Here is a 12,220-nt window from a genome sequence, read left to right as displayed (position 1 = left end):
AAGTGGGTTTTGAGCCTAGATTTGAAGGGGGCAAGCCTAACGGCCCTAGCACACTGAACGCACACAAATTTCACGCACGGGTTCCATGCGGGATCGCGCGCCTGGCCAGGCACACCTGGACCGACGACTTGAGCGAGCGGAAGCGCACCGAGGAAGGCACATTTACATTGGGACAGCTGTAAATGCCTAGTCTACTGTATATGCGAAGTCAGTCCCCGTTTGAAGATTTTTTAAAGATTTCCAGTTCCAGTGTTCTATTGTCGATTTTGTATGTATAACCCGTTATTATATAATTAATTAGTATGTTAGAATTCATTTTAGAATGATGATCAGTGTGACTGTACTCCTGAAAGAGCAGCGTGGAGCCCCAGCAGCAGCAAGAGCTCTATCTCTCTCTCTCTATCTCTCTCTCTCTCTCTCTCTCCCTCTCTCGCTCTCCCTCTCTCTCCCTCTCTCTCTCTCCCTCTCTCTCTCTCCCTCTCTCTCTATCTCCCCCCCCCCTCTTTCTCCCCCCCCTCTCTCTCTCTGTCTCTGTCGGGACAGACAGGCAACCAGATAAGGACAGATAGACAAACAAACAAACAAACAAACAAACAAACAAACAAACAAACAGACAGACAGACAAACAGACAGACAGACAGACAGACAGACAGACAGACAGACAGACAGACAGACAGACAGACAGACAGACAGACAGACAGACAGACAGACAGACAGACAGGCAACCAGATATGACAGATAGATAAACAAACAGACAGACAGACAGACAGACAGACAGGGCGGGGTACTAACTATACTGCCCTGTCAAGGCTAACCGCAGTAACTCGAAAAAAGTCAAAATTGAGTTATGAGTGAAATTGACCTCGTCAATAAATGTTTTATCTTGTGACCAAGTTTCAGATGTTAATGTCGCTCAGTTTTGGAGATATGGGGTTTTAAAAACTGCAGTAACTACAAAATCACACTCAAAACCCAGGCAGACCGCAGTAACTTCCAAACAGTGAAAAATGGCTTTAAAGTTTTTTGACTTGCCATCCAAAATGTGTTATAGGTAGATAGATGATAGTACCCAGATTTAACATGTATTAATGAAGTAATCTTTAGGCATACAAAAATATGACGTAATTATTTTAATTAACCCCCAAAAAGCAGATACTGCACTCTGCTGCACAGATCCCTTAAATAATTATACGGGTAATGTACAGGCAAAGTGCAGTAACTTCAAATAAAATGTTGTTTTCCCTGCAGCTTTCATAACTTAACCTAGCCATTTAATTTGGATCATCATCATTCCAATATATTCAGGTGTTAAATTTCATTTTCAAAATGAAAATGGCGATTGAAGCGGAAAATATAGCTTGCCGTCCGCGAGCCGCCCACGAGGCGCGCTCCCGCTTGCGGCCAGTGTGCACAGTAACGTCCGTTAACATGGGAGCGGAAGTGAAGCGGCAGCCGCCCGTCCGTCCGTCCGTGTTCATTCGTTAGCAGTGTGCTAGGGCCGTAATGGAGGTGGGGATGCTGTTCCACAGTTCAGGGGCTGCGACAGCAAAGGCACGGCCCCCCCTGAGCTTGAGGTTAGACCTCCGGACTGTCAGGAGCCTCTAATCGGCTGACCTGAGGGATCTGGTGTTGGAATAGGGGGATAGGAGTTCTGAGATGTAGGAGGGGGGGTGACCATTAACACTTTGCCGCCCAACCACGAGTTAAATCGTGTTTCGATTCCACCCGTTGTTATTGTTTTATTCCATATTAATAACGGTATTAACGTCCCCAATCGACTTGCAGGATATACCCGCATATTTGATTTCCGAAACATGCAATACCGGCCAGATCCTCTTAGGGGCGCCATCGCTCCACTGCAGTATCATTGAGGCCGAATGGGAAAATTATTTTTTTTATTGTCTAGGGGCGTTTCATATGAGCCTGGATCCCAGCCGAACATCCTCCATCTTTGATCACGTTACCAAACGCAGATTTCAGCCTGGAATAATGGGATTTATGATCAGCCAATGGACATATCGATCTACCAGATTCCGATGACTAATGACGAAATGCTGCCGGCGATCACATGGGCTGACGGTAGGATACTATTCACCCAAATTACAGCCGGATTGGACATTGTTGTAACACGCAAGCGATCGATCAGTTGAATGTGGCTACTTGAACGCACACTGTATTGCTAATCAATAATATTAATCAGCGTCCCCCGCCGCCCCCATTTCATCCATAGATGCTCTGTAATAGTCTGGATGCTAAGCAGTTTGTTTTATTTCATTCGTATATATACAACAGAAATGGCGTTTGATATAACGTGACTAGCCTTTAGCCTCATATCTAGCTTCCCAGAAAAAAGACGAGATGAAAACTGCGATAAAGCTTATATTCACGACGCTATAAAATGACAACCAACCGATGGATTTTTATTTTCTTTAAGCCATTATGAAGGCACGGTTTATGCACTCAAGTGACAATGAGAATGGACAGATAGCAATACTATAAAGTATATATATAGCTGTTAGAAAGTACATCGGTTTGTTGACAAACCCTGGTCGTCCAGAACCATATTACACTGCAAACCGTGGTCGCCAATGTGTTAAGGGCTTTAAAAACAAATAGGAGAACCTTAAAATCTATCCTGTAGCGTACTGGAAGCCAATGAAGGGAGGCAAGGACAGGGGTGATGTGGTCTCTCTTGCGTGTTCCGGTCAACAGTCTGGCAGCGGCTGTTGTGTACTGACGTACCACGCTGTTACGTGGTTACGTCATAGGATCTGGCGCTGTGTCTTCACTCCAGAGAATGCATACTGAGAGCAAGTCTAGTGCGCGGGCACTAGACCGGAGAATGCAAATAAAGACTATTGTTTAAATACTGAGTCGATTATTAAGTGAAGTATTACTTAATATCCAACAATGGCGACGAGGATAAACTCCGAAGTTGAATCTGCATAGAGTTATCACGTTGTTGAGACGAGAACATGGACAACTTGCCGAAGTTTGAATGCTACAATGAGCCAGCTACACTGGGACCAAGGTGGACCAGGTGGCTAATGGCGTTTGAGCTTTACGCTGATGGGAAAGGGTTGATTCTGGCTGTCGGTGTGGACGCCACAGTGAGACAGAGAAGAAGGGCTATGCTCTTACATCATGCAGGTACAGACGTACAAGATGTATTCTCTACACTGCCCAACGGGGGAGGACCGTCGGACTATGCTAAAGCTGTTAAGGCGCTAAATGACTACTTTGTGCCGCAGGTAAACACTGCGTTTGCGCGCCAAGCTTTCTACCAAGTATCACAGAAACCGGGTGAAACTGTACAGCAGTTTGTGACGAGGCTTCGTCAGGCTGCCAGAGACTGTGCGTTTGCGGCGGACATTAGCAATCAAATAAGAGATGCAGTGCTGAGCAGGTGCACGTCAGACTATGTACGGAGAAAGTTGCTGGAGGAACCACAACTTATGCTGCCGCACGCTTTGGAAATAGCGTCGCAGTGTGAACGAGTAGAGCTGCAATATCACACGATAACGGACCTCTGCCAAGCAATAATGACCGCTGTGCGCAGCTGTTCGCAATCAAGCCCACTACAACACTGTATCAGTGCTGCTCAGCATATGCACAGCTGCACTCAGTCATCAGTGCAATCAGACCACAGACCTGCCGACTGCCGATAATAATAATCACTTTATTTGGGCTGACAGAGCCACAGAACAACTGCGTTTGCATTTGATCTCGTCTTGTCGATGGTGTACAATGAATTAGGTATATTTGTTAGTAAGTTAGCCATGTAATAAGCGGGATAATGTATAGCTATACTCGATCATTGTCGCAAAATAATTGACCTTCACTGACGTTTAAAACACCTCGGCGCTGCGCCTCGGTATTTTAAACTCTGTGTCGGTCAATTATTTTGCGACAATGACCTCGTAGCTATACATTATCCCTTACATATCCAACAGCTGCGTTTTGTACCAGTTGTAAGCGGGACAGGGAAGACTGGTTAATGCCTTTATTAGTCCGGGAGCCATAGCCTGATTTATAGGTGAACCTTGTTTTGTCGGTTGCATTTTTTTTTTGTCGTTTCTTGGAGCTTGGGGGTACCTCTTCAAAATACAAGAGGGTGCTAGCTCGGTAGGGCTGACCCCTATTAATCGATTAGTCGACTAATCGGTCGAAAGGGGCCGTAGTCGACTGGCCAACCTCTTAGTCGAATATATATATTTTTTTTTTATCATTCTTTTCAAAAGAAAAGAGGCATAGAAGCGTGGCTAACGCTAATGGCACGCATACCAGAGGCTAACTGCCTACGAAAACAGGCACAGAGGCACTGAAAGAGGATTTATTTCACCCATCTAATGAACACACTATACTAGACAAATATCAAGATGTATCCATCAGTGGACCAATTGCATGCTTTTGCAGAGGACAAGAAGCCTTCAGTCGACTCCTTCAGACATTAAGCACCCCCCACAGCCCAAATGGAATGATAAAAAAATGTAAAATTAAAATATTATATATATTTTTTTTTAAGTCGAACAATAGTCGACTAACGGCAAATTTTGGCCAATCCTAGTCGACCATCCAAATCCTTAGTCGGGGACAGCCCTAGTGCTCGGTGATATCCCTTGGGCACTTTCAGATATTAACCCCTTCATGCCCGAAAATGCCAAAATCACACAAAAATTGAGATTTATGAAATGCATGCTGAATATAAATTAAATGCATCAAATTTCATTCTCTAATGTTTTTCTCATACAAGGGGTGATGTGAAATTAATATTAACATTAATATTAACATGTAAAATCTTCAGATATTAACCCCTTCATGCCCGAAAATGCCCAAATCACACAGAAATAGAGATGTATGATATTGCATGTATATAAATTAAATACATCAAATTACATTATAATAGAGGGAGTTGCAGTATAGTCTAATCTAGATGAAATGAAGGCGTGGATGACTCTCTGCAGGGGAGAGAAGGGCTTTGAGTTTGGCAATGGTGCGTAGTTGGAAAAAACATGCCTTTACCACTGAGTTCACTTGTCTGTCGAATTTAAATTGTGGATAAAAAATGACACGGTTCTTGACATAAGGCTTGACCGCAGGGAGGACAGGTTGCCAAGGCTGTTGGGGTGGTGACAGCGTCTGGGGGACCGAAGAGGATTATTTCGTATTTGTTTTGATTTAGTTGTAGAATGTTTTGTTGGTGGTTCTCACATTGTTATACCTTGTGGGCCCCATATTGGATATAACAATTTTATGACCATCAGGTGGGTCATAATATAATCCATAATAATGTGTTTTATTACAACAACAACAACAACAACAACAACAACAACAACAACAACAACAACAACAACAACAACAACAACAACAACAGTAATAATAATAATAATAATAATAATAATAATAATAATAATAATAATAATAATAATAATAATAATAATAATAATAATAATAGATTTATATGTCAAATCAAACACATTTATCATCAGGCGCACACGACTTTTATATACTTTGAATTAGATTTGAATTAGACTAGACACCCACCTGATATGAGGCTGTCTGTCAAGGTGGTCGGAACGCAAAATATTCCGATGAGCAGGTCACTGATGGCCAGGTTGAGGATGAACAGGTTGGTGACCGAACGCATCTTACGGTTTCTAAGAATCACAAAGGACACGAGCCCGTTCCCCCCGACACACAGTAGTAGGACCAGTATATAGCAGGAGATGTACACCACTGTCATCCCGGTAGAGTGGAGATAATAAGGTACGTATCGGTAGGTTCGGTTGGAACAGACTCGGTCAATGGTACCGTCTGTTTGGTCCGCCAGGTTCGGTGTCTCCGTGACAAGTTTGGATGAGTTTCGTTCCCAAACAAACTGCGGTAGACTATCCATCTTAAAACAAAAAAAATTAAAAGAAGAAGAAGAAGGGGGACCCAGTCTTATTAAATTAGTCGCACGTCATTGAATATTCACTTTGAATAGGCTATTTTAACTAATGTGTCTAGTTGTGCCTCAAGTGCGCACGACGACTGCCAGCCGCAGCCTCTCGGATATACTGACGGAGCGCATACTCTGCGCGTTCAGTGTTCCAACTTATCAGATACCCCCCCACAACGGAAAGCTTTGTTTCACAGGTCGATGACATCGACCCGGACTATAGATTCTTACAGTAGATTCTCAACACCATAGGTGTCATTTACGCTGCATGGGCAAACTGGGGACATGTACTACTATTTGAAATGACTAATTTTGCTTCATACAAGTATACCTTGTTTTTGGAAAACATGAGGCTAATTGTATCATTGTCTCTATGCCAGGATGTGTGATATGGTGTCCTAGTAAATAGGTTGATAAATTATTATTTTCTATAAGTCTATAAGCAGAATGAATTGATCACGCTGTGTGTGTGTGTGTGTGTGTGTGTGTGTGTGTGTGTGTGTGCGTGTGTGTGTGTGCGTGCGTGCGTGTGTGTGTGTGTGTGTGTGTGTGTGTGTGTGTGTGTGTGTGTGTGTGTGTGTGTGTGTGTGTGTGTGAGATGGATGGAAGAATCTGAAACATAGAACTGTTGGTGGAGGTGGGACAATGTTACTATTTATGCCATTGAGTGGGCTGCGTTGATATTGTTGCAATCATGTGGGGTACATCCTGTATGATAGAAGATAGATGTTTTGATTGATATTGTCCTGAAGGTTGTGATAATAGTATGTAGCTTGTCAGTGTAAATCCTGTATGAATATACAGGTGTTGATATTGTCCTGAAGGTTGTGATAATAGTCTGTAGCTTGTCAGTGTAAATCCTGTATGGATATACAAGTGTTGATATTGTCCTGAAGGTTGTGGTTATTCCTCATTATTCCTCAGACTGTTGTCTGTCTCGTCTCTATCCCCTCTGTGTGTGTGTGTGTGTGTGTGTGTGTGTGTGTGTGTGTGTGTGTGTGTGTGTGTGTGTGTGTGTGTGTGTGTGTGTGTGTGTGTGTGTGTGTGTGTGTGTGTGTGTGTGTGTGTGTGTGTGTGTGTGTGTGCGTGCGTGCGTGCGTGCGTGCGTGCGTGCGTGCGTGCGTGCGTGCGTGCGTGCGTGTGTGTGTGTGTGTGTTGCAGATCAGGAGGTGCAGACGGTGCGCGAGGAGGTACCCTCCGTGTTTGAGAACCTCTGCTGGGATGCCATCGGGTCCAGTGCTTTTATTATTCTTTAGACCTGCAATGGCTTGACGGGTCTCAGAGAAGTGTGGTGGGGTGTCCAGGTGCGTGACTGGTGGCATGTCTGGGAGATTATCCAGGATATGTGGGTCAGTGGGGTTGGTGTGATTGAGTAGTGGTTTGCCCAGCGGGTGAGGATCTCATGTCGGTCCTTAAAGAGTTTAGAACCGTCGACTGATCAAACTGGAGCAATCGCCCGCTTCCTGGGGCCATGCAGTGCTTTGATGGCATCGTAAAAGCCCTGGGTGTTGTGGCAGTCTGCCTGGCTTTGGATCTCCTTCGCCTTCTGTATCCACCAGGCATCCTCCATAGTCCGGAGGGCTCGCTGGGTTGCTGTTCTTGCTGCAGCAAAGGCAGCTTTCAGGGTGGGAGAACCAGGGCAGGACAGGAGAGCTTTGTGGGCTTCATGCTTGGTTTTTAGCAGGGACTGTATCTTGGCTGAGTTACAATTAGGGATGCACGATATTGATTTTTTTGACACCGATACCGATAACTTTATGCTCCTCAAGCCGATAACCGATATCGATAACCGATATTTATTGTATTAATTTTTTTTAATGTATATATTTCTTTTTATCAAATTTTTTTTTCGTTTTTTTCCCAACATGAAACAAAACATATCACAATACAATAATAATAATACATAAAAAGACTTCCCAGGACAATAACTTAACACCAACTTAAATGTATATTCCTGTAGTTTTGACCTAACCAGATGTAGCAGGGTGGATTATCCCTGCTTCGTGGGAACGGGTGGGCACAATCACTGGGTAGCGAGACACAGTAGAGCTCTGTCTGACTGCACCTCCGTCTTTGAGTCTGGAGCTTCGACTGGAGGCTGGTAGTGTGAGTGGATGGGGCCCGGGATTTACCAACCTGGTCTGGTACTCTGGTCTTCCTTCCCTGCAGCAGGGCGGTCAGCAGTACTCCCCAACACGCTCCCACTTCCCCCAATTGCTCCTTAAACCCTCCCACACCTAGTGACTGAATTGTAAATAAATACCCTGGGTCCCCCCCGCAAGCAGTACCCTCCCTCAATGACCCTAGAAACCTTACAATGAAAAGGGAAAGGTGGAATAAGAAGGGGTTAATTATGTTAACGTTACCCACACCAAAAGAGTTGCTGAACCGCTCATGAATGGACACGCACACAGAACTCCCAACTAATTCTTTAATGTTAGGTATACTGGTAAGTTACAATGATTTAATGATAATGACCAAATGGACTGAAGTCCCACTATAATTCCGTTTGTGACTCAATACCTCCTAAACCCATATTTTATACACCCACCTCTGGGTTAGTATCAGGGGTAATATACTGCAATGTGTTTGACTCCTCACCCACGTCTGGGTCGCCCTGTATAATACCTCTGTCAGGCTTTAATTATACGGCAAGAATAATACCTCTCTAGGCTTTACTTGTAATGCAACAGGTCTGTAACCTCCCCACAGGGAAAGGGTTAATTAGATGGGAAAATATTATCAAACACAAACACGTTATCACACTCAAAGAAAATAAAAGAAATCAAAAGGTGGGGCCACAAATACCTTACAAAGTCCTATGCTAATGCCGGCATGTATTGTTAATGGGGTACCCCTAGAACTGTGGTTAGCAACGTTAGCTTCGCCCGCGGGCCGCACCACACTGTGTACTGTGTAATAGCTCCGGAGCGTAGATGCTCAATTGTACTCAACCAACATGGCGGCCTCGCCGCGCCACCGTCGTCCGGAAGGCAAGATGGCGTCGAACGCTCTCGGCAAGGGTGCTAGCAGGCGGAGCTGGAGCAGAGAGGCAGTGCTGGCTGAGAGCGTGTGCTGGGTGATGGCGACGGTAGACTATCCATCTTAAAACAAAAAAAATTAAAAGAAGAAGAAGAAGGGGGACCCAGTCTTATTAAATTAGTCGCACGTCATTGAATATTCACTTTGAATAGGCTATTTTAACTAATGTGTCTAGTTGTGCCTCAAGTGCGCACGACGACTGCCAGCCGCAGCCTCTCGGATATACTGACGGAGCGCATACTCTGCGCGTTCAGTGTTCCAACTTATCAGATACCCCCCCACAACGGAAAGCTTTGTTTCACAGGTCGATGACATCGACCCGGACTATAGATTCTTACAGTAGATTCTCAACACCATAGGTGTCATTTACGCTGCATGGGCAAACTGGAGACATGTACTACTATTTGAAATGACTAATTTTGCTTCATACAACAAGTATACCTTGTTTTTGGAAAACATGAGGCTAATTGTATCATTGTCTCTATGCCAGGATGTGTGATATGGTGTCCTAGTAAATAGGTTGATAAATTATTATTTTCTATAAGTCTATAAGCAGAATGAATTGATCACGCTGTGTGTGTGTGTGTGTGTGTGTGTGTGTGTGTGTGTGTGTGTGTGTGTGTGTGTGTGTGTGTGTGTGTGTGTGTGTGTGTGTGTGTGTGTGTGTGTGTGTGTGTGTGTGTGTGTGTGTGTGTGTGTGTGTGTGCGTGTGTGTGTGTGTGCGTGCGTGTGTGTGTGTGTGTGTGTGTGTGTGTGAGATGGATGGAAGAATCTGAAACATAGAACTGTTGGTGGAGGTGGGACAATGTTACTATTTATGCCATTGAGTGGGCTGCGTTGATATTGTTGCAATCATGTGGGGTACATCCTGTATGATAGAAGATAGATGTTTTGATTGATATTGTCCTGAAGGTTGTGATAATAGTATGTAGCTTGTCAGTGTAAATCCTGTATGAATATACAGGTGTTGATATTGTCCTGAAGGTTGTGATAATAGTCTGTAGCTTGTCAGTGTAAATCCTGTATGGATATACAAGTGTTGATATTGTCCTGAAGGTTGTGGTTATTCCTCATTATTCCTCAGACTGTTGTCTGTCTCGTCTCTATCCCCTCTGTGTGTGTGTGTGTGTGTGTGTGTGTGTGTGTGTGTGTGTGTGTGTGTGTGTGTGTGTGTGTGTGTGTGTGTGTGTGTGTGTGTGTGTGTGTGTGTGTGTGTGTGTGTGTGTGTGTGTGTGCGTGCGTGCGTGCGTGCGTGCGTGCGTGCGTGCGTGCGTGCGTGCGTGCGTGCGTGTGTGTGTGTGTGTTGCAGATCAGGAGGTGCAGACGGTGCGCGAGGAGGTACCCTCCGTGTTTGAGAACCTCTGCTGGGATGCCATCGGGTCCAGTGCTTTTATTATTCTTTAGACCTGCAATGGCTTGACGGGTCTCAGAGAAGTGTGGTGGGGTGTCCAGGTGCGTGACTGGTGGCATGTCTGGGAGATTATCCAGGATATGTGGGTCAGTGGGGTTGGTGTGATTGAGTAGTGGTTTGCCCAGCGGGTGAGGATCTCATGTCGGTCCTTAAAGAGTTTAGAACCGTCGACTGATCAAACTGGAGCAATCGCCCGCTTCCTGGGGCCATGCAGTGCTTTGATGGCATCGTAAAAGCCCTGGGTGTTGTGGCAGTCTGCCAGGCTTTGGATCTCCTTCGCCTTCTGTATCCACCAGGCATCCTCCATAGTCCGGAGGGCTCGCTGGGTTGCTGTTCTTGCTGCAGCAAAGGCAGCTTTCAGGGTGGGAGAACCAGGGCAGGACAGGAGAGCTTTGTGGGCTTCATGCTTGGTTTTTAGCAGGGACTGTATCTTGGCTGAGTTACAATTAGGGATGCACGATATTGATTTTTTTGACACCGATACCGATAACTTTATGCTCCTCAAGCCGATAACCGATATCGATAACCGATATTTATTGTATTAATTTTTTTTAATGTATATATTTCTTTTTATCAAATTTTTTTTTCGTTTTTTTTCCAACATGAAACAAAACATATCACAATACAATAATAATAATACATAAAAAGACTTCCCAGGACAATAACTTAACACCAACTTAAATGTATATTCCTGTAGTTTTGACCTAACCAGATGTAGCAGGGTGGATTATCCCTGCTTTGTGGGAACGGGTGGGCACAATCACTGGGTAGCGAGACACAGTAGAGCTCTGTCTGACTGCACCTCCGTCTTTGAGTCTGGAGCTTCGACTGGAGGCTGGTAGTGTGAGTGGATGGGGCCCGGGATTTACCAACCTGGTCTGGTACTCTGGTCTTCCTTCCCTGCAGCAGGGCGGTCAGCAGTACTCCCCAACACGCTCCCACTTCCCCCAATTGCTCCTTAAACCCTCCCACACCTAGTGACTGAATTGTAAATAAATACCCTGGGTCCCCCCCGCAAGCAGTACCCTCCCTCAATGACCCTAGAAACCTTACAATGAAAAGGGAAAGGTGGAATAAGAAGGGGTTAATTATGTTAACGTTACCCACACCAAAAGAGTTGCTGAACCGCTCATGAATGGACACGCACACAGAACTCCCATCTAATTCTTTAATGTTAGCTATACTGGTAAGTTACAATGATTTAATGATAATGACCAAATGGACTGAAGTCCCACTATAATTCCGTTTGTGACTCAATACCTCCTAAACCCATATTTTATACACCCACCTCTGGGTTAGTATCAGGGGTAATATACTGCAATGTGTTTGACTCCTCACCCACGTCTGGGTCGCCCTGTATAATACCTCTGTCAGGCTTTAATTATACGGCAAGAATAATACCTCTCTAGGCTTTACTTGTAATGCAACAGGTCTGTAACCTCCCCACAGGGAAAGGGTTAATTAGATGGGAAAATATTATCAAACACAAACACGTTATCACACTCAAAGAAAATAAAAGAAATCAAAAGGTGGGGCCACAAATACCTTACAAAGTCCTATGCTAATGCCGGCATGTATTGTTATTGTTTGCTTAAAGACCAGCTTTTTCTCTGTTGGAATCATTCTGATGACAGCAGCAGAGAGGGTAGGATCTTTGAACTGAATAATACTGTGTACATCATTTTGAAGTGTGTGACTAAATTGTGTCGTGGAAATTGTTTGTAATTAGTTTCACCCAGCTGACAGAAACTGGAGGTGTGGCCTTTGTGCATGTGGCTTTTGTAAGTTAAGTGGGCACTTGTGACAGTTTTATTTTTTGCTTAAAG

At 44.5% G+C, this 12,220-nt stretch overlaps 1 protein-coding gene across 1 annotated transcript in view; it reads right to left on the bottom strand.

Moving 5' to 3' along the window:
• The window catches only part of npffr1l1 (neuropeptide FF receptor 1 like 1), a gene marked incomplete at both ends in the record, with an annotated part of 35,166 nt that extends 29,270 nt beyond the window's left edge, over positions 1–5,896 (bottom strand). Inside the window, one exon of the mRNA XM_084324928.1 lies at positions 5,545–5,896. Within this exon, the coding sequence (XP_084181054.1) occupies positions 5,545–5,896 (352 nt within the window). The remainder of the gene's footprint in view (positions 1–5,544) is intronic.
• Between the last annotated feature and the right edge of the window lie 6,324 nt (positions 5,897–12,220).

Source organism: Notolepis coatsorum (assembly GCF_963971535.1).
Source record: "Notolepis coatsorum genome assembly, chromosome: 11".
NCBI lineage: Eukaryota > Metazoa > Chordata > Actinopteri > Aulopiformes > Paralepididae > Notolepis > Notolepis coatsorum.
This window is presented reverse-complemented; position numbering and strand designations above follow the sequence as displayed.